This window comes from Castor canadensis, chromosome 18 (assembly GCF_047511655.1).
Source record: "Castor canadensis chromosome 18, mCasCan1.hap1v2, whole genome shotgun sequence".
Lineage (NCBI taxonomy): Eukaryota > Metazoa > Chordata > Mammalia > Rodentia > Castoridae > Castor > Castor canadensis.
In genome coordinates this window covers 2,816,906-2,839,633 of record NC_133403.1, presented here as the reverse complement: position 1 = coordinate 2,839,633, position 22,728 = coordinate 2,816,906, and the positions used below count along the sequence as shown (strand labels likewise).

The 22,728-nt window shown below is 47.4% G+C and overlaps 1 protein-coding gene across 10 annotated transcripts in view; it reads right to left on the bottom strand.

Moving 5' to 3' along the window:
* The window catches only part of Mtmr3 (myotubularin related protein 3), a 131,134-nt gene that overhangs the window by 3,217 nt on the left and 105,189 nt on the right, over positions 1 to 22,728 (bottom strand). For 4 of the 10 annotated variants that reach the window (XM_074061277.1, XM_074061281.1, XM_074061278.1 and 1 more), the window contains 12 exons: positions 20,739 to 20,852; positions 16,315 to 16,520; positions 15,657 to 15,788; positions 14,596 to 14,707; positions 11,744 to 11,939; positions 10,831 to 11,016; positions 6,676 to 6,846; positions 5,378 to 5,523; positions 3,224 to 4,655; positions 1,983 to 2,093; positions 1,457 to 1,545; positions 611 to 637 (listed from right to left, as the gene is read on the bottom strand). In XM_074061277.1, coding sequence (XP_073917378.1) covers positions 611 to 637; positions 1,457 to 1,545; positions 1,983 to 2,093; positions 3,224 to 4,655; positions 5,378 to 5,523; positions 6,676 to 6,846; positions 10,831 to 11,016; positions 11,744 to 11,939; positions 14,596 to 14,707; positions 15,657 to 15,788; positions 16,315 to 16,520; positions 20,739 to 20,852 — 2,922 coding nt within the window. The remainder of the gene's footprint in view (positions 1 to 610; positions 638 to 1,456; positions 1,546 to 1,982; positions 2,094 to 3,223; positions 4,656 to 5,377; positions 5,524 to 6,675; positions 6,847 to 10,830; positions 11,017 to 11,743; positions 11,940 to 14,595; positions 14,708 to 15,656; positions 15,789 to 16,314; positions 16,521 to 20,738; positions 20,853 to 22,728) is intronic. The other 6 variants (XM_074061280.1, XM_074061282.1, XM_074061283.1 and 3 more) reach the window with 3 other exon arrangements.

Sequence of the window (22,728 nt, the reverse complement as noted above, 5' to 3'; positions counted from 1 at the left end):
GAAAACCTAGCTGGAGCCTCCTCTTCGTCTTCTATGCTAAAATAATTCTCTGTTCAGTTCTAGCTCTATAAAAACGAAACAAAGCCAGGCACTGGAATCTCACGCCTATAATCCTGGCTACTCAGGAGGCAGAGATCAGGAAGATCACGGTTCGAAGCCAACCCGAAGCTGGAGCAGTGGCTCAAGGTCTGGGCCTGAGTTCAAACCCCAGTATGGCCACAAAAAAAAAAAAAAAAAAAAAAGCACAGTGATGCTGTTTAACTTGGAAGTTACTGGTGTCATCCTGGCACGTCAATGAATGATGGGCCCACAAAGAAATAGCTCTGCAAACCCTGCTGGCTCCCCACAACATCAGCCCTTATGGAAGCAGCTTCTTGTCACAAGCACAATGGCCCTGCTGACCTGTGCAGTCAGGAGAGGAGCACAGGCTGCAGCCATATCCACTGGCCTCAATGGTCTCCTGGAGCAGCTGCTGTGGATCCCCAAGCCCACCTGCATGTGTCCCTCAGTCCCCAGCTACGGCCCAGTGAGTACAGAGGGGACAACAGTGTTAGTGTGGAGGTCACTCCAGGTGTGCACACGTCACAGGCAGGCTGTTACCAGTGCTCACCACGTTTGATCAACACGGTCAGTGTCCCTGCAAGGAGGGGAGAGAGCTCAGAGGAGAAGCCAATCAAAGAGACTTGAGGGGACGGCAGGGTGGCTCAAGTGACAGAGAGCCTGCTTAGTGAGTGCAAGGCCCCCAGGACTACCAAACAAAACAAAACAAAACAAAACAAAAAAAGACATTTGGGCTTGGAGCACAGAATGGGAAGACACACAAGCCTAGAGACAGCACTGAGAGGGTTTTCCCCGCCACTTTCAATCACTTGCAGGGGTGGGCTATGGCAGAAGCCTCATACACTTCCTCTCCCAGGAACAAACACCCGCTAGACTGTCACCACCCCAGGCGGGACAGAGCATCCCTAGTATCTCACTACCCCAACCTAGAAGCAGCTGGGAGCAGGACGGACTGAAGGCCATCCTCGGCCAGATATTGCCGCTCATCAGTGGCACAGGGGACAAGCCTGGGTCAAGGAGAGGGAAGGAGTAGGAGAAGGAAGTTCCCTGGCCATAGTCAGAAAACTATTTCTGCTCAAAGTAGCCATGCTGAGTTTTATGCTGGGAATAAAAAATGGTGGTTTCAGCGATAGCTGTTGCCCCGCAATTTGAGAAATGCAACAAAAAAGGCTACTATTTGCACATTTCAAAATTTAATGGTGATCGTTCTAACTCAGAATGAAGTCACCAAATGCAGTTCTGAAAGCACCCGTTTCAGAGGCACAGAAGATGTGACCTCAGGGCCTGCCTCCGACAGAACAGAACACCGCAGCCAGGATTCCTGCTACCCTTCACTAGCTGGCTCTGTGAGCCAAAGCCAAAGCCCAGCCCAGCTCAGCCCACCCCTCAGTGGCACCTGCAGTGGTGCTTCCTGCTGGCGAGCCAGAAGGCACTGTCACACGCATAGCAGTGGGCAGCCAGGTGGTCAGGGAGCCAACGGGTCATCTGCAAAACAAATTGGACCAGGTTAGTGACAAGGAGGTGGGACATCCAGCTGGAGCCACAGAGCCATGCTGGAGGCAGTAGGAGTCACTAGGACCACCTTGGCTCCAGTGGTGCCAGCCCAGCAAGTCTGCTGTCAACAGTACAAGAAAGGCGTCCAAATCGTTTCCCTGGAGGGGACTCCAAGCTCCCCTGAGACAAAAGTGGCCGCAGCAGCACCCTGGGTTGCTGTGAAAGCTGGCAGAGCTCCACTTGACAGAGGCAATGGAGAGAGAGGCCCGCTCGCTGAGTCTCCCAGGCTCAGAAATGACGGACCTGACGTGGGCTCCCAGGAGCTGAGGTGCCAGAGGCTCCAGGCTAACGGCTGTGATCTTCTTCCTTGGCCAGGGGCATGGGGCAGGGATGGGGGTGGAGGAGGACTGCAGGGGTTGAGCCTGTACCTCCGTGTCCTGTTTATCCACCTGCTCCCAGCTGGCTTCAGAGAAAAGCTCTGTGCTGCAGCGAGACAAACAGTTCTGATCCAGAATGCTTTCCGAGTCAGGGATTGAAGTCTGTTGGCAAACAAACACAGCTGAGCACAATGAACCTGGTCTCCTCCCAGAAGAAGAAAAGGCTTGGTGAAGAAGGGAGCACGGGGTCTCTGGGTGGGCCCGAGTGCTAGGCTGCCCAATCTGGGTCCGTCAGGCTTGGGTTGACCAGTGCAGACACGAAGCTGAGCTAGTCAGAAGAGGGACACACGGGTTGGGTGCAGTGACACTGGAGTAGAAAGATGGACCTTAGGGTTCTAGGAAGTGAGTGGAACAGAAGTGACCAAGATGGAATGGGAGTTCCCAGTGTCAAGTGCTCTCCAGTGGCTTGATGATCCAACCCTGCCACTTAAGTTTAAGACAGTGCTGTGGCATGCCCTTTCTCTGAAGGACAATTGGGGACAATAAGAAACCCTCATTATCATGAAGGAAAAACCAGTAAGTTACTTTAGATTGAAAGTCATTGGATGTGCTCGCCTTTAATGTACGCTGCTTCAGAGACCAGCTCACACTTGTACTTGACAGACTATTCAAAGAAAGCCCTGCTAGAAGCCTCCCCTCTAGTACCCTATTTTCTGGCCACCAAGCCACATCAGCACTAATTCCCCAGCAGTGTTTAAAAACAAAACAAAAAACAATCCCTTCTCTCCTCCCCACTCCTCCCTTTTTGAGACAGGGTCTTGCTGTGTAGCCCAGGCCTGGTCTCAAATTTGAAATCACCCTGAGTGCTGGGATTATAGGCATGCCCCACCTGGTCCCATTCCTTATCATTTCTACTGCTAGCATTTGCCACAGGGCCGGTATAAATATTTACTTAAAAAAACTAAACCTTCAAAGTTCCCAGAGTCTGACAAGGCTACCACTTTACGGTTTGTAAGGCAGGATGAGCACTGGGAGTACTTGGTGCTGCCCTCCAATCCTTCTGGCCGGAGTTCAGGCCCTCCTGGAGAGACGTGATGGCCATGTGGCGCATGCTCTCTCCCTCTCTCTGACTGCCTAGGTGGGACGTGGAAAGTAAGCAAAGCCCTGGCTGAGGATGACCTCCAGCCACTCAACAGGGTGACCTGGGAATTTTTGATCCTTTGTGGAATCTGTCACAGTCACCAGGTATGGGAGCCACAGGTGCCCAGCGTCCTCAGGCACCTTTAACTCACCACTTCATCTCCAAAGTCCCCATTGAAGCGCAGAGAGCTCGTCAGGTACTGGCTCTCCAGGCGACTCTTCAGCTCCTGGACTTGTTTCTTCAAGGTCTCCACTTCCTGTTGGTGGCCCGACTCGATCTGACGCAGGCGCTGTTGGATGGTGTCTGTGTACACAGGCATGCCATCATCATCCAGGTGGCTGCGGGAAGGCTGGTCAGGGCTGCTGGTGGCGGATGGCCTCCCCAAATGACTGTGCAGCCACTTGTGGTGCAAGTTCCTCGAATGTAAGTGGGCAGAGGTACAACTTGTGGCAGACAGCTGGCGGCTCAGTGAGTCTTTGTTCCGCCCAGCCTCCCCATTGGTGCAGTGCCCATTGGGTGTGGGGTACTTCTGGAAGGTGCCAAGCCCAGCAGGCTGCTCTGAGACCTTGTTTTCAGTCTCTGGGGTGCCGTTGCACACAGGCCCCTCTTTACATTCAGCTAAAGGCAAGGCACAAGGGACCCGTGTCAGGCTAAGCGTGCTGCCCGAAGTCCTGTGTGCTGCAGACCCACCTTGGGGTCGCTCGACCAGGCTCCTCTCCACAGGCCTGGGCTCCAGCGCTGGGGGAAGCATGTCCTTGCCACTGAACCTACCACTGATTACCAGGCAAGGTCTACGATAGACTTGAGGCCCACCTTCTGACTTCATCGTCTCTTCCATTAACATGTCCATGGAACGGTCCGTATTTGGTCCTCTGGTCTCAAATGGGACTTGAGAAGTTAGCAAAGAACCAGACGGTGAGGTACCATAGGCAACTTTTGTATCTACCAGGATGGGAGGAGCCGAATCCACCCCACCCTCTGCAGGGTCCCCTATTCGAGGCTGCTCCTCAGGGGCCTCCTGGGAATCCTCTCCCTTGGGAAGGGCCCGCAGAGAACCAGGGAGAACACGGTGCCCACCGTGCTGTTCAGGAACACCCTGTGAACACAGAGACAGGCTGCGGTCTGGATGGCTTCTCAGAGAAGCATCATCCAGCTCTGGTTCTTGGTCAAGTACAACGACTGAGCCCTCAGTCACCATCCTCCTGCTCTTCTGAGGTAAGGGTGCCTCCTCTTTGACCTGTGGCATTTCGATGCCGCCCCTGTGGGCAGGCTCCTCAGCTCCACTCTCTTCTTTGGTGGCCTCTTGCAAAATGTTCTCCATCTGCGCTTCAGCTACTCCAGCAGCCACAGACAGCTCAGCGCCCCCTGGCCCCCTGCTGGGCTTCCCCAGGCTGTCGGTGGTGGGTGCAGAGGTGGTGGCAGGAGGCTCCTCCCCAGGACCAGCCAGGCTGCTCAGCTCCAGTGAGCGCCGATGTTCCTGCCACTTCTCATTCAAGCTGGGGTCACTGCTCCGCCGGCTGGCCAGAGGCACTGTACTGTCACACACAGTGGTCAGATTGTCAAATGATCTAGTCTTTGGTAGCCTAAAAGAAAGGAGCATGGAGAAAATGAGAATCTCGGAGGCTACCCAGGGAAGTAGGAGACGACAGGTATTAAAAAGCTGTGGTGTCACAGTTGGGTTCATTGCAGCCACTGAAGGAGCCACAAGTCTCTGGTGAGGCTCAGGTCACTGGAGCAAGGCTCCCCAGGGGTGCTCCTGCCGTCTGCACAGCTTCCACCCCATGCTCCATGCACACCAGTAGGTTAACGCTAACAGCAAATGCTATTTCAAAAAGGCATTCTTCATGATGCTGTGTGCTATTCAGCCGGTGGCGGAGTAGCACTGCCGATTCTTTGATATTACAGTATCTTAGGTTAATTTGTTACCTTTCATTCTGATATAAATAAAGCAAATTCACAAGTGGCAAAGCCACAATTTCTATCACTCATAGCATCTGCCTTTTAAGCCTTTAGAAGAAAAATCAAGGCAGGAGCAGAGAGCAGTGGGCAAAACAGAAAACAGGGTCACAAAGTGCCCAGAAGATATGCCTCGTCGCTAAGAAAGCACTCAGTGCATGCAGTAGATCAATTAAGCAAGGGACTAACTCACTTCCAGAAATAAGCGTTTTCTCTCTTCCTCAAGGAAGTAAACGTCAGATCTAAGACACATCCAAGGCAAGGTCACGGTCTCCGGTCGTCCCAGGCCCCACCCTCACAGGAACACAGCCGCAGGGCCTGAGGCCTGTGGCATCGCCCATAGGCTTACCGGCTCAGGGGGGGATCATCAGGGCTGGTGCCGGGGGCTGGGTATGGTGCACAGCTGTCGTCCACGGGAGTCGACGGGGATGGGCACGGCAGGTACACAGCACTCCACAGCATCAGGTTCCGCACGTGGCACACAGGGTACAGCACCTGAGGACAGAGCGGACACAGGCTTAAACATCCTGAGAAGTCTCTTAGAATTGTCTAGAAATGAAGACCGAGAACAAGCACCCAGGCAGACCACCCAGCAGTACGGCTAGAGGCAGGTCTATCTCCCAAGAGGACAGACACAGGACTAGAGACTTCGTCTGGCAACATTTCTCACTGCAGTGCCTCTTGTGGGCATGAGAATCAAAGGATCTTTTAAAGATCCACTTCTCATTAATTCTTTCTCGGGTCACCTTCACTGGATAACTGACTTTCATCAGCTTGATTTGCTACTTTTACCAGTAAGAAAGTCATTTTATTAGATGGTACAAGAGCTTGGCTTCAGCAGAAACTGTCAACCCTATTTTAAATAGGGTCATTTAAATTAAACATATGAAAAAGATGGAATTTTCTTCCTGTATCAATATGTCCCCAGCAAGCACAGTGAAGGAGGGAGAGAAGCAGTTAGCTTACATCTCTCTTTGATTACTTAAATGCAACAAGAAGCATATTAATTGCCCAGCATAGCAAGATAACCCCTGATTAGCCCATTTTTGACTTAAGGGTTTAAGATGCACTCTGACAAAGGGAACATCACCACATACTGACACACAGACAAACGCACCTCCTTGTGTCTTCTTAACAGAAGGCATCCCTTTGGGGAATAAAATTTTAAAAGGCCTGCCAGCCCTCCTTGTGAACGAAATCACACAGACATATATGCCAACATCAGAAATTCATGTACTGAAGCAAAAGCCTCAGTGGGTATCACTGCCTGGTGTCTGGGGGGCTGCTGGGGCTGGGGCCACACCTTCTCAGCCACAAGAGGCATCCAGGAAACAACTGAAGTGCCTCTTCCACCAGTCAGAAGAACATTAAACTCTGGAGAAGGTGCCAGAGAAGACTCATGTCTAGGGTAGCAAAGTAGAGATGTGTATTACCTCAAACCACCCTGAGCACACAAGGGTCAGCAGAGGTCAGAGCATCACCAGGAAACAGGCTTTGCTTAGAATGCTAGGAGGAAAATGGAGCCAGCCCCTCCAGAGACAGCAGACCGGCCTTCACAAAACAGACCCTACTCAAACAGGCTCCCGTATGTCCCCCACCCCCAAAGTCCTTCTGCTGAGTACAGAGGACAGGCTGAAGGATACATACAGCTTCTGACTGAGAGGAATACAGGAGGTTTCTAAAGGCCTTGTTGCCTGCCCGGAGGAGTGACCACACAGAGCACGTCCGTTCCTGAGTATGCTTTTCTCCTCTCTCCTTGGCGTTGTTGCACAGGAATGTTCCAAAGAGGCAGGAGTAGGTATGCTGCACCAGTTTCACCTGCGAGAGTCCAATGAGGCAAAAGCACACAGGCTCTCAGGGAGAAGGTCAGCTCAGCTGAAGCACTTCACCCCAACATCCAGGAGCACTTCAGCTCACTGCCAGAATCAAGGAGCCCAGCAGACCTTGTACCACCAATTCCAGGGCCTGACCCCAACTACCAGCATTTCCGAGTCAAAGATAGACCCATGTGTCCCCATTCCCCTCAACTTCCCCAATAACCATCCTCCAAGCTTGTGAGTTAAGAGTCTCTCACAAGCAACAGAGCACACAGATGGATAGCGGGGCAGGGTCGGTGTGCATAAACCCACGTCTAAGCTAAAAGCACACCTGTAAAACTACTCGTTCACTCAACAAATCACTGAACATTGCTCAGTGCCCAGCAGGACCACAGGCACTGCCTCTGCTCCCTGATGGAGCTTGTGCTATTTGTTGTGGAGGACCATAAGGCATGGTGACAGGGCAGGTGCTGGGCAGTGGGAAAGTCTCACTAGGGAGACCCGATGGAATGGACAGAGGAAGTCACGTGGGTATCTGGGGAAAATGCTCCAGGAAGAGGCAACGACATATGGCGAGCGTGTGCCTGTGAGGCCAGTGTGACTGAAGGAGATGGCACAACAGGAAGAATGACAGGAGGTGAGCCTAGAGAGCTACCCTCTGAGAGGGCCCTGAAGAAGACTGGCTTCTTCTCTGTGTGAAATGGGCCACTGGAGGATCCGAAAGAGGACCAACACAGTCCAGCTAGTATTCAGAAGGATCCTCCCGTGTGAGACTGACTCTCTGGAATCAGGGTAGGAGAACATGGTGACTGGCATGGCACCAACAGAAGTGGCAGGAAGTAATTAGGTCATAGATATTTTGACAGCAGAGCAACAGAATCTATAGATTATAAAAGAAGAGCGTTCACATGAACTCTCACATTTAGGACTGTACCCTAAATGTACAGAAGGATGGAATTCCCATATAGTGAGGTAAAAGACTCCTGGAAGAGCAGGTTTTGGGGTGGGAAGATGCAGAAATCAAGAACTGAGTTTTGACTGAAATGTTCTGGAAGAACAAAGGACACAGTCACTAGACTGAAGAGAGTCTACAGAATGGGAGAAAATCTTTGCCAGCCAGCCAGCCATCTGACAAGGAATTAACCAGAATTTACATAGGGCTCCAAAAACTAAATTCCCAAAGAATCAACAACCCAATGAAGAAACGGACAAATGAGCTGAACAGACATTTTTCAAAGAAGTAAGAGCAAATGGCCAATAAAATATACGAAGAAGCGCTCAGCATCCTTGGCTGTGAGGGAAATGCAAATCAAATGATACCGAGATGTCACCTCACTCCAGCCAGAGTGGCTGTCAAGAACACAAGCAAGAGCTGGCAGAGTGTCTCAAGTGGTAGAGTGCCTACCTAGCAAGTATAAGTTCAAACCCTAGTGCCACAAAAACAAACAAACAAACAAACAAAAAAGGAACACAAACACCACCAGATGCTGGTGGCTCACACTACTTGGGAGGTGAAGATCAACAGGACCAAGGTTTGAGGCCAGCCCAGGCAATAGTTCATGAGATCCTACCTCCAAAATAACCAGAGCAAAACGGACTGGACGAGTAACTAAAGCGGTACAGCTCCTGCTTTGCAAGTGTGAAGCCCTGAGTTCAAACCTCAGCACCATCCACCCAAAAAAAAAAAAAACCCACAAACAACAAATATTGGTGGATTGTGAGAAAAAAAGAAACCCTATATGCTTTTGGTGGGAATGTAAACTAGTACAACCACTATGGAAATCAGTACAAAGGCTCCTCAAAAAACTAAAACTAGAATTGCCATATGATCCAGCAATGCCACTCCTAGCATATAGCCAAAAGAATGCAGATCTGGATACAATGCAGACACCTGCATACCCATGTTTACTGCATCGCTACTCACGATAGCAAAGCTAAGCAAACAGCCCTGTGCCCTACAACTTGTAAAAGGATTAAGAAAATGTGCTATCTATACACAATGGAGCATTATTTTGCCATAAAGAATGAAACTCATTTGCAGATATATGGCTACAACTGGTAAATCATGTTAAACAAAGTAAGCCAGATTTAGAGAGACAAACATTGCATCTTTTCTTTCAGATGTAAAGACAGACCCTACAAACATATACATAGATACAATCAGGATCATTCTTTGTGTGTGTGTAACATGTTTGTAATAGTGGACTGTTTGAGGGGACTAGGAAGAGGAAAAAAAGAGAATGACAGAGTGAATAATATGGAAATTCCTGCCAAGCGCTGGTGGCTCATGCCTGTAATCCTAGCTACTCAGGAGACAGAGATCAGGAGGATCATGGTCTGAAGACAGCCTGGGCAAACAGTTCAAGATTCTACCTTGAAAAAACCCATCACAAAAAAGGGCTGGTGGAGTGGCTCAAGGCACAGGCTCTGAGTTCAAACCCCAGTACTGCAAAAAAAGCAAATGAAAATTCACTGCATGTGTGCAGGAAGGTGGCATAAGCAAACACACTGAGAGCTGCTGACTGACAGGGAGTGGGAAGGAAAGGTGAGGGGGAGAAAGAGAGGACTTTGACCTGATTCAAGTACAAACATTCACGGGTGAAATGCCATGGTGAGATGTTTTGAATAATGAATATACACTTAAAAAATGAAAGACTGGGATGTAAAACAGGTCCTGACAAGGGGTGGAGACTAGTGGGGGGAGAGGATAGATGAAGAGAATGAAGGAGGGGGAATATGGTTGATATATGTTCTATATTTATATGAAAATTTTTATAAAAAAGAACCGGGTTTTAAATGTATTGTTTGAAATGCAATGAAGACACCCAAGTGGAGAAGCAATCTTCGGTTGAATAACGTGAAGCTGGAAATAAGTGGAGAGGACTGAGTTGAAGGTGTACACATCAGACTCTTCGGCCTACACACAGTTAAATCCACTGGACTGAATGAGAGCCTCAGAGAGCTAGCGAGCCTGGAGGCTGAGCCCTGGGGCATTCCAACATTTAGAACCAAGAAGAATCAGTGAAGGAGATTCTTCACTAGACCAGCCAGCAAAGGAGGAGAACGAAGAGAAATGAATGCTGTAAGTTAACTGAAGAAAGCATTTCAAGAAGAGTTAAGCCAGGCTCATGCCTATATTCCTAACTACTTGGCAGACTGACGTGGTAGGACTGCAATTCGAGGCCCTTCCGGACAAATAGTTCACAAAACCTCATCTCCAAAATAACCAGAGCAAAACTGACTGGAGGCATGGCTCAAGTAGTTGAGCACCTACTTTACAAGCACAAAGCCCTGAGTTCAAATCCTAGTTCCCCACAAAAAACTGTGCCAATGATAATAATGGATCAAAGATAAAAACTAAGCACTGACCACTAGACTAGCAACCTGAAGGCCACTGACACCCGAACGAGAGCAGCTTTGCCAAAGTGTGACAGAAGTGTGTTTAAGAGAATGAGAAGAGAGGAACTTGTAATAGCAAGGGGAGACTAGAGGAACTCTGCTGGAAAGGAGACCACACCATGCGTGATCCAGGAGAGAGGGGACCTGCTGATGCAGAAGAAGAGAGGGCAGTGCTAAAGCCAAACAACAGAACAGGAAGAGGAATGGAAGTGCTGGAGGGCGAAGCTAGCCCACCGTCCATCTGTCAAGAGGAGAGGGCGGAAAACATGGAAGATGGCATTGCTAAGTGGGCGGAGGGAGCATGGGACATTCTGATTGCTTCATTTTTAACTACTATTTAGGATAGCTATCCTCCTTTTTAAAAGCCAAATAAATTTAAAACAACTCAAAGTGTGTATAGGTAAACCTGGTACAACTAGGTTGACTTAGTAAACAAACTTTGCTTATTGCCGTTGTTCTTAAATACAAACAGAATCACTCCTCTCAAAATTCTAGCTTCATGTGAAGACTAGCTCACGCCCATCAACGGGACACCTCCCCTGCACTAGGCGGTTCCCAGCACACAGAATCACAAGCCCAGACTCACAAGGAATGCTTCATTGAACTCAAAAGAGCAAGGAAATTGCCTCTGAAGCTGATGAACGCAGTCAAGCCACTGCAGAAACACTGGGCAGCGCTCATTCAGGTCGTCCGAGTTCTCCCCATGGCCACACCGGTCAGCAAACTTATGGCCAAAATCCAGCCACTCCATCTCCACAAGGACCTGGAAACCCTGCAGGGAAGCCCAAGAACAGACCAGTTGTGCTGGTGTCACTTACGGCCACCTCTAAGAGCTTCCCAGTAAGCTCCTCTAGCCCAGGCCCACAGCCAGAGGTCTATCCCTGATGGAACACATGCTCAGAACAGTCTCCAATTCCCCAAACTCTACTCTGTAGTTACTGAATGAGCACCTATGTTTCTGCCACCTTTCATTAACCACCTAAAAAACACTTTCTCCCCCAAATTTATCTTTTGAGGTTTCTGCCTTTGATGTTCCATTCGTAAGGTTGTATTTGTAAGCAAGCTTCCCTACCCCAGACTTTACAAACGTTTCCACTTATTGTAGGGCACTTTAGGTTTTCTTATCTTTAATCCAACAGGTGGTTATTTCAGAGCAGGGCTCCTCCACAGAATGCCGCGTGGTACTATCTAGAACCATTATTGGCGTGCTAAAAAAGTCCTTTTAGCTATCTCATTTTCCTGAGATAGCGAAAACTTTTCCAAGTAGATAGGCTGCAAAGGAAACCATGTGTTCCCAATATCTTGTTACCTGAATTTTAGGAGGCACAAGTACTGCAGGAGGCACCTGTATAGTGCAGCTCAAGGTAAAGGAAGAATGAGCCGAAACAAGCTTCACCTTCTTTAGACCTCTCACCACAGCCAGAACCAGTCATAAAACCCTGAGCGGTCCCCACTCCATCTCCATGAGGATATCAACTGCCACTCTAAGACGCACTCACCTCTACGGTTCGGTAGTACGGGTCCAGCAGGAGCTTAGCCAATGCCACGATCTGGGGGGTGCGGTCCCAGCCATCTGAGCAGTGCACCAGCACTGGGCGCTGGTCCCGGTCCACAGCATGCACCACCAGCAGTGCCGACTTCAGAAGCACGGACAGGTGATGCAGCCATTTTGTGCTTTCAAGAGCTGAAAGCCAACTATAAGAACAGGAATGAACGAGGAAATGCTGATTTTAGGATTTATTGCATCATGCCCGATGCCTGATCGATTAAAAAGCAATTCCCCACAATCTGTCTCTCCAAATACAGTACTGCCAAAATGAAGAGAAATGGGTTACAAAGCATCCCCAAAGATAGACAAGCTTTATATGTAACAGAGGAGAACCTTAGAAACAGGGGCGTGCACCTGTTTCAGAGTACACCATCTTCGTACTGCTAGGGGTAATTTCCCAGAGAAAATCAGTATTTAACATACTTCAGTCCATGCTAGCTACCTACAGTGTAAGTGGCTCTGGCTGGAATGTTCTAAGAGCAACTTTCATGAAATGTAAAACAGAAGATATTTAATGATCAGCAACTCTGCCTAACAAGTTCTCTAAAAAGTAAAGAAAACTCATACATACATGTGAGAGGTAAGTGGGGCCCACACATGCGAGCGGTGCAGCATCACCCGTGACCCACGCCCTGACCCCACTTCTCTTCAAGTCTTGAATATTTATTGACTAAAACCGGAAGACCCAACAAAATGATTTCAGCTGGTATAAGTTAATATACTGATGGCCACTCAGTACAGCTGGGCTTAACCCAGACTGGATCTAGAAGAAGCTTTCGTTCAAAAGGCCTTCAGGAATATCAGATAACAAGAACTGCCTCCTGGGAGTAATCACACGATGACAAACACACTTGGTGTTTTCAACTGTGCTGGTGTTTTTTCCCTTGGCTTCCCTGACCCCTGCTTCCCCTATGTTCTGATGTTTCCCAAACGTGGTCAGATTTGTAGTTTAAGACTGTTAAGTCCAGCTCTTCAAACACTGAGTCACAGAAAGGAATAAATAATTCTGTCAGGGAGCTGAGACAAAGCTTTGCCAAGACTAGGCCTGTAGGACACGGCTACAAAGGTCTGCTGAACCATGGGAAATGAATGTGAATTCCTCCCAGAGTCTAAGGAGAGGGTCTTCCCAGCCACAGAAGCAGACAACAGGCCGCAGTGCATAAGCACTGGTTTCACATAGGTTGGTCTATGAACCAAACTGTGACTTGGGTGGGGGGGGCGGGGGGCGCTGACACTGTCTCTCTGTCATAGCTCTACCCCAAGCTCAGTGTGCAGAATGCAGGGAGGAGCCCTACTGTTTAGTAAGTTACATGTCTATCGTGGGTGAAAATCCAATCTCAAGACTTTCGATCTCCTAGTAGGTACCTAAGGAACACCTTGACCAGATGGGTCAGGAAAGTGTTTACTCCCATTCCTCACATGGTCTTGAAAGAAACCAAAAGATAAAGCTTACGAGAATAAAACCAATTATCCCCCTGCCACTGGAGAAAAGGCAAATGAGAGAATCAGCGTAGGGCTCTCCTGCGCTTGACCACATCTGCTGGGAAAGGCCAGCTGATGGCATCCATGCTGCTGTGGCCTGCCTGCACTGCTGTCAGAGTGCAGCAGGAAGCATACGTGCCTCCAGCCTCCACAGCCCCACATGGTGCTGGGGCTCACTAAGAGCATTCTGTCGCTCCACAGCTTCTTTTTATTCACAAAGGGGGCCTCAACACTGCATTATGCTTTGATGCCTTCTTTAACAAAATTCCCCATTCACTTATACCAAGTAAGGGCTGTGGTTTTTTATTCTGAATTCAAAAAATAGCTTTCTAAGAAACAACTTCAATATGCCAAAGGTATCAGACACCAAGTAGCTCTGATCTAGCTCTCACTGCATAGACAGGAAAACAGATCCACAGTCATTAAGCTACTCGGCCAAGGTCACACAATCAGGGTCCTCCTATGAGAGGGAGCTGCTAGCCAGGCCCTGAATCCCCAAAGAAAAATGGCGAGCTCCTCAAAGGACACCTGCTTCCCCCTCAGGGCTGCCTGCAGCCAGGTGAACTTAACCGGTTGCTCCCAAGAGTCAGTACAAGAGGTTCAGGCAGCACCTGATTTAATAAATCCAACAAAGAACAGAGCAAGGAGTGATGGGGCCGTGAGAGCTACTGAACAGGACCCAGGGCAACACAGACACCAGAAAAAAAGAAAACTGTCTTCTCTGGCACCAGCTCTGGCTTCCTGAAATAGTAAAACAGGGGGGTTAAATATTTATCCATCCATATCTGGCCTCGCTGAGCACTATTTCTGATTTATCTTGTATTCGAACAGTACCCTCTGCAGGGGGTGCTACTGGCCTCACTATAAATGCCAGTCATTCATTTTTAATAAGCAGTAAAATCATGGTGTTCTTAGTAACAAGAGCTTAGAAGCAGACATCAAAGGAACTGACCGAGTGACAGGTTTAACCCTTTAGAGCACAATGCATAAACTGACTCCTTGTGGTAAGACACCCCATTTCACAGCAGCGTGTGTCACCACGCCCAAGGGACTCAACTGCTCTGGGCTGAAAACGATGTGGAAGAGAAGGGGCTGTCCCAGGGAAAACAAGAAGCCGCAGCTTCGGCTTGGGGTCTCTGAAACCTTTCAGGGCTCATCTTTTCTCCACTCCTGCTCGGTGCTACCTGATCCAGGAAGAGGACTAGCCAGAGGTTGAAAGCGTAACTGAAGTTCACCAAGAAACAGAAGGAAAGACACCTCCAAATTCAGTTTTGTTTTTTTTTTTAAAAGAGCACTGCAAAATTAAAGCCAAGGTCTTACTTTCCCGGGTCTGGCATCTGTGTGCACAGCAGCCGCAGAGACTGAAAACTTCTCCGGATAGAATGAATGTTTGCCATCCCCATAAACACAACTTCACAGTTCGGGTAATACTCTGGAGAGAACAATAAAGAGAACACAAATACATTGAATTTCAAGCCCACATGGCCAAATTTAAAAGCAGCAAACTGGCTATAAAACAGCCTACTGCAGCTGCAATGTGGCGGTGCTCAACTATCAGCCCAGCTCTTTGTTCTAAGACGAAAACAATGCTTGCATTTTAGCTGTCTTTGGGAAAAGACAAGGAAGGTTAGAGCTGCAAAGAAGGTTCTCACATAAAGTAAAGGCTGTTACCTTTTAAAAAGAAAGGCCTACAAACCTCCATCTCACTTCATTTCTGGGCCTCATCTGGCTTTGGCAGAACAATGCCTTCCCGTGGTCAAGTTTTACCCTCCCTGGTAGAGCTGCTTTTTTACAGTTTCCTGCTTCACTTATACCTGAATTAGGAACACCCACACCTCCACTGCACCATCAGCACCTAACTGGCAGGAAGGGTCCCTCCCCGGGGATAGCCCGCATTCAAACAGCAGGGGAGTGACAGGTCTGCACAGGGCATTGCACTAGACTTGTAGGTTTTACTGCTTCAAATTTCACCCCAGGTTTTCCTAGGGAGAAGCCTTGTAAGGATTTGCTAGGAGGCCAGTGATGAGTGTATCCACTGTCACAGGCAACAAAATCCTTTACAAGGCTGAGAAACTGAGCCTCAGAGCAGCATCCAAGTATGAACAGGCCTCATGGGACAAGCTCTGCTTTCCTTGTCACCTAAAGGTCAGCACAGAGACAATCATTTGTCTTCACAATACCTCCCCCTCCATTTCTGCCCAGGAAAGAGCACACAGTTACAAAGCTAAGAAGAAGTGCTGGCTCTCTCAGGACAGGCTTGTCACTCACTTCAAACTGAGAACTGAGTCCAGGTGGGCATGGGCTGCACTCACAGGGACGGAGCACTGGGGTCACAGGGACAGAGCACCAGGGTCACAGGGTCAGAGCACCATGCACCTCACCTGGACACTCGCAGCCTCCTCCTTTGGCTCGGTTTGCCACAGCTGCTGCGTAGGAGCGTGCATCCAAGATCAAAAGCTTCTGTGGCTGGATGGCTAAACTCTCTGCTCCAGACGCGTTTGACAGAGAAGAATCTAGGGACAATGGGGGTAGGGGGACTAAATGACTCTCTCTCCTAGAACTGAAAATTAGAGCCAAACACACATTACAGTACGAAAAGAAAAGCTCAATTGAATAAAACCCTCTCAGCAGCCCCTTGACACACAGATCTTGTCTGTCTCCAGTTTACTCTCTGTTCTGTCTCACTAACGGAGAAGGATTTACTTTCCAAGACCGACTCTTGCAACACACGGAGAGCCGCACAGCCCGGTCTCCTACCTTCATTTCCACTACTGTCGTCCTTTCACGAAGCCTGGGATTTCCCTCCATGGACTGGAGACGGTGAAAATTCTCATCACACACGTAATCCCATTCTTGTCATCACACATGCAACTCCAGTCTAGGGTCTTCTAGTTCTTTGCCAAGACCCATGACCCCTCAAATGATCCCATCAAAATTGTCTCTTCTATAAAAAGAGACTACTTTCTAAGAAAAGACCACCTCCAGAAAAGGTTCTCAGATGCCGTAAAACTGCTGCCACTGATCCAGCGAGCAACTCACCAAAGTCCGCATCGGAAAGGTCTCCCCCATTGGGAAAGTCCCGAGAGCTGTTCCTGGTTGACAGCTTGCTCCCGCTCGATCGGGAGTCGGAGGCACAAGCTTTGGCTACTGACTGTACCAGATGCTCGTCATCCGCATTTCGCCAGCCCCACCAGCTGACCTCCGGCTGTCCACAGCGGGCAATGACAGCGCCGTTGCTCTGGTGCCTGCGTGGGGAGCAAGAGACAACTGTGCCATCCCAGGGACATCCACCATTCAGATGCTCTATACTCACCCAAAAAGTAAAGTGCTTGATTTCAAGCAGGTTAACGAATAGCCCGCCTCTAGTATTAGACTGGCTTCAAGTCCTCTCAGTATTAAAGGGGACAGAAATCTTAACACCAACAATAACAAAGTCTATGTATATCTTTCTCACTCATACTATTGTAGAGATCTCTATAAACTTACCAACAAAATGATAAATGTGTACTCTTAAGACTAAGTAATATTCACAATTTAAATATTTGAACTTTAAAACTGACTTTGGGTAAACAAGGTAAAAAAATCTACAAGTACTGACTAACTCAGCACTAGTTCCTCCTCTCTAACACTGAGTCTAAAGACCTCGGCATAACAGACGCTGGAACAGAGAGATGTGCTGCCTGCTGACTCCCGAGTGTCCACCACAGCAACCACACTCACAACTGGCTTGGCGATTTTCAGTCACATCCCGCCTTTGGGATTGGAACACTTATTTGGTCCACTGCGGACTGCTTTACAAGATCTCTTGAGTCAGACTGCTCCTGTTATAGGCATATAACTCAGTGAGCCAGCTACCCTTCCTCGGGCTCTTAGAAAGGAAGAGCAACTTCAGTAACCGTAACTTTCATCGTTTTCCCAGAGCGGAGAGCATACTCATAGTCCACTTTAAGGAGGTATGAATACCCCAGCTGTGTCTTCACTAGGCCATTACAGCGATCAGGAGGTTAGAGCAATCATCATTTGGAAGGAAGAAGGAATAAAGCTCTGATGCGTGCTACAGCACTGATGAACCTCGACTGTGTTACAAGAAGTGAAATAAGCCAGTCACAAAAGGCCATGTATTGTAGAACTCCACTTATGCGAAATGTTCAGTACAGGCAACTCTATAAAGACAGACAGCAGACTACTGGTTACCTGGGTCTAGGGAGGTTGGGAAAAGAATGTGGAGTGACTAAGAATGAGTATGAGATTTCTTTTTAAGGTGATGAAAATATACGAAAATCGCTGAAAATATACTAAAATCGCAGTGATTGCTGCACAGCTCTAAATGTATGCTAAAAGTCAATGATCTGTACACTTAAAAAGGTTGAACTTTATGGATATACCTCAGTAAAGCTGGGGTGTCTGGTATAAAAATAATCAGCTAATTGTTAAAATAAATTATCAGAATAAAAAGCTGCTGGGATGGGGGAGTGGTTCAAGTGGTAGAACACCTGCCTGGCAAGTGTAAGGCCCTGAGTTCAGACCCCAATATTGTCAAAAACAAACAATAAAAAGCTGGCAAGCAAAAATCCAAATGTCTCTCAATGCAGATATATATCCCAGAGGAAAGTGCCCACGTCCTTCTTAAAGCTGCCTTTCAACATGTACGTGCAAATGCACACACACACACGTGTGACGTGGCAGAGGGGGGTCTAAATAAAACAAAGTGAATCTATTTGTCTTCTTTAGGGAACACTAGGAGAGAGACTGTTTTAATACTACAGCTCAAGCAATACATTAAATGTGGCAATAATCAAATTCCACAGGGACCAGCGTTTTCTTGTGGTTTGGACCTCCCTCGCCGTGCGACTAAGGGGCTGAAAGTACCAGCACACTGCCAGCTGGCTCCCTGCTCACACGCTGACTGACACCACACAGGAAGTATGACCTAATGAAGCCTCATCACGCCTCCTTAAAATAACAGGCGCTGGTGACCCCAGCTGCACAACAGGCCCTCCCGGAAGAGGCCTCCCCGCACTGTTGGACAGGAACGTTAGGTGGCACTCGTCAGCCTTGGTCTTGGGTTTGAGGCCACTGTCTGGGCTCACAATACTAGATTCCAACCCATTTACTGCAAGTAGTTATGCTTTCTGAAGTCTTCTAAAATGCTTCAGAATGCACAAAAAGTAACTCAAACATTAGTCAGTCAAACCACTTTAAAAAAGGGATTTCTATCACTTTAACAAACAGAACCAGGAAAAGTACAAAAGGTAGAAATTTGTAGCCGGGTCCCACTTCCTACATAAGCACAATTGGTTTAATTATCCTTAACTTGGTTAGGCAAGCTCCCCATATGACTAGGAGTTTCTAATGGTCACCACGTGCGCAAAGAGGGGCGCTGTGAACTGCATTACAGATGGGTGCCTTTTGCACCACCCTGCTGTTAGAGCAGTCTCTATCCTCAGCTATAAATCCAATGAAGTGTTCTTCACAGTAGGAGAAAGCACTAAGCAGGTGCCAGTTCAGCGTGGAGCTGTCAAGTAACTGCTGCTAGCAACTTCAGGAATCACTGCCTCAGCCTCCGACAGCTAAATTCAGCAAACGTATGTTGGCTAGAGAAGCACCCTGACACCTGGGCTGGCAAAGCACACAGTGGCAGGGTGTCCCAAACATTCTTCAATCTGCCCTCACAAAGCTCCAAATTATACAGCAACTCAGACTGGAGCTCAAAGATATAGATACTGTGCTGAGGCCAGGCCAGTCCCAGGAGGGCTGCGTCAAGAACTTTCAACTGCAATCTTTTGAGAGACTTTTCTCTGAAAGGTTGCAGGTAAGTTTTTTCATTTATGGTATACTTTTTTGGAAACTTTTCCTTCTTTTTTTTTTTTTTTAGTTCTTATTGGCAGTACTGGGGTTTGAACTCATGTCCTTAAGCTTTCTAGGCAGGCGCTCTTATCACTTGAGCCATGCCCCCAGTCATTTATGGTATACTTTAGGGTCTCTAGAAGAGGGAAGAAACCGTAGGGCTTCTGGCCTCTAGCTAGCCAGGTACTCTGACCACTTGAGCCATTCCACCAGCCCTGCCTTCTGTCCTCTAGAATAAATTCTAGAAAAGGAAAAAAGGCTTCTGATTTTTATTGCATTCTATTTTTTGGCTTCTGTGCTAAAGGGGAGAGTTCACTGGCGCCCTCTTACTTGGAAAAAGAGATTACTTCCCCTTCTGCTCAAAGTCAGCAAGGCCCACAAACGCCAGGCAGCTGATCTAACACAGCTGCTGCTTTCCCCAGTCCAGGGCGGGTGCTCACTAGTAAGACTCATAAATCCCTTCAGCTTCATTGCTCTCTAATACCTGTGTCATTCTTACCACTTGAGTGATAGGTAAATTTGGTGACCTACTTTTCTAGGAGTATTTGGGGAAAGAAGTGATGAAAATTGAGAATGAAAACGTAATGTGTTCCACTGGGCCACAGCAAATATATTTCAGTATCTCTTTGCTCAGGGTGGGCATCAAAATTTGCCTTTAGTGGACTAAATAAATAAGCTGGTTACCTCACAGGGAATTCCATGACAAATCCCTTCCCACAACCTCAATAATTTCACTGGAATGCCTCCTGGCATTAAAGTGTTTCTAACTAAACCATTGGTTAGGCCCAATTCAGAGCAAGTCCAAAAAATCTGCAAACTGAACAAATGAAACAGAGAATGTTAACATTATGAGGAGGTAATAAAGTGACTTCCTAATGAGTTGACGGGATTCTGTGAGAACTAAGACAGTTACTGATTTATAAAAGCAGTGCTCAAGGATACAACCTACTTCAAACATCACTTGTTGAAGAAGCCCAGTATTTATAGGCCCTCATTCAGATGTCACAGCACACCTGCAAAGAAGAGCCATCTTCCCCATCCTACTCATTAGAAACAGACTGGAGTCAATTAGGGAACTTACAGAAGGAGTGTCAGAGTAGTCGATTTAAACTCAGGTTTGTGAATCCAAAGCCTGTGTTCTGTCACCATTCCACCACCCACTTCTAGAACTTACATGCCTTGGCTCTCTTCTGAAACCTACCCAGCCCTAGCTGTCTTCTCTAAATGTTCCCTTTCACAACAGTCCTTCCAGGTGGTAAAGTGCCAAGCATAAAGCCAAACACAGCTGACTCAACTCTATTCTCTCAAGTCTCACTTTCTAGGTCTGTTTCCCAACCTGAAGCCTTGCTAAAGGCACATGACCTCCTCACAGAATGAACATGGGTTTCAACAGTAGTAAGTTCAGCCACTTTTCTTAGCAGTGTCACCCAAATCACCAGCTAGTGGTCTGGAGTGCCAATGTGTTACTGAAGGAGCAGCTTTAGCAGTAAGAAAGCACACACTTGCCTGGAAAGTTCTCTAAGACCCCGACCCAGGCTAGCAGCACTACAGGCAGCAGACCACATGCAGTAATCAGCAGTGCCAGGCCAAACTGGGGCTGGTCCCAGCTTACTTACCTGTAGACGACAGCAGGGATGCGCTTCCAGGATCTGAAGCTTGCTACACTTTCTAGCTCTTTGTCAGTGATCCAGGCAGGCACTATGAGCTCTTGTGGATAGCTACCACATAACCTAGTAAGAAAGAGAAGCAGGGGGAAGGAGAGGAGGAGAGGGGGAGAGGAGGAGAGAGAGAGAGAGAGAGAGAGAGAGACTGAGACTGATCATGCTATTAGGAAGCCAGTTGAAAGGCAGTGGAGGGAATTACTTGGGTTTTGGTCTCCTCAACAAAATGGGCTGCTGTGCTATATACATCAAGTGGTACTACCTTGAGTCGTTCCACTTGAAGATTCCTTTTGGGATGTGGCAATCTAATTATCAATGAAAACAGAACATGGAGAGTTGTTTACTTACTCTCCACATTAACACTTTTTTAACAAATATAGATTTATCTTTGTTTTAACAATTATATATTTCTAACTACTCAAGTACTCAGTCCAATTACAGAAGCAAAGAGTCTGTGTTGCCTCTACCAGATCTTTAATCTCTCAGGCTTTTATGAAAAAGAAGGACAAAAGGCCACACACGCTTTAGAAACACAACCACACACCAGTCTATGTGCATACACAATCACAGCCTACTGAGCTAAATCAGTAATGTGGACAAGCTATTCATCTAATTTCTATAAAACATACCGCAGACCAAACTGTACTCTGAGGGGGGGCTCTCTTTCTCATGAGGGAAGATGCTACCTGCATGCTAGTCAGCAAGGCGTGGGAGGCTGTACTTCTGGGGAATGTTAATGTATAGGACAATGTCTCTCTATGAGTAACTCAACCTTGGCAATTAGGCCTTCAATCCAAATTCTAAATTATCACAGATTATCACCTCCTCCTCCCCCCCATTCTATGCATTAGAAAGAGAAGCAGAAAACCACCCATTAGCTCAGGAGTTATGGATTTTGAACATTCAAAGTAAATCTCTCTCCTGTTCTAAATTTCCAATTCGATTTAAAAATATTTCAATTTTTCAATTGGGAATTTAAAAGCCATTGAACCAGAAGAATGACTGTAACTGAGAGTCGCTATATGAACTTCCCAATACCTATCTACAAACTCAAAAGTAACCTGGGGCACAGTGACCACAGCTAAGGCTCTAACCCTAGTCTTACTCCTAGCTCTGGCTCTCATTCTTCCTTTATAGGAGGAGGATGTTTCAAAGCCTGAGGACAGATTCTGAAGTGCAACTAGTAAATTCAAAGATAAGAATTTTTTAATTAGGGATTAAAAAAAACAAGTTTGGCTTGACTTAGTTTTTTGACTACCCAACTTTCTGAACACCATGTTTGTTGTTACTACAGTAATCAGAAGTCAGTCCTTCAGTAAGCCTAGCTGCTCACTTTGGGTAGGAAAGGTGGGTTAGTCAGCCAAGCTGCGGTAGCCTCAAGCTCTCTGAGGCGAGGCCCTTCCCTCCTCCACACTCCTTCTTCCTTCTCTGTTTGGATTCGTCTCTGAAAACCTGACTCACAGCACCCAAGTTCCTAACTCCACAGCTAAGGTCCATGTTAAGAGCTGCATATAGCAACGAGCAGCTCTTCCGATGAAAAATTCAACACCATGATGGGTGGCCACAAGTAAGCCAGGAAAATGGCTATCTTTTTTTTTTTTTGATGGCTATCCTAATTTGAGGCAACTCAAAGAACCAAAGGACTAGTGCTGCAAAGCAACCTGGGAAGTATGTCTTAATTCTCCCAATTTTTGTTTTATGGAAACCTGGATCACCAAAATCACAGTCGATAAGTTCCCCCCTACCAAAGCACTTACATGTTTTAGGAAACAGGTAACAGCTAAATATTTAGTAATGGTTACACTAATATTTAATATTAAGTGATCTTAACAGTGAAGTTGCTTTTAGATCAACATACTAAAGAACAGAGTAATACACCTATTTCATAGGACCTGGAGAAAGCTAGTCATAGAAAGTCGGTCTTAAGTGCTTTGTCACTGCTTAC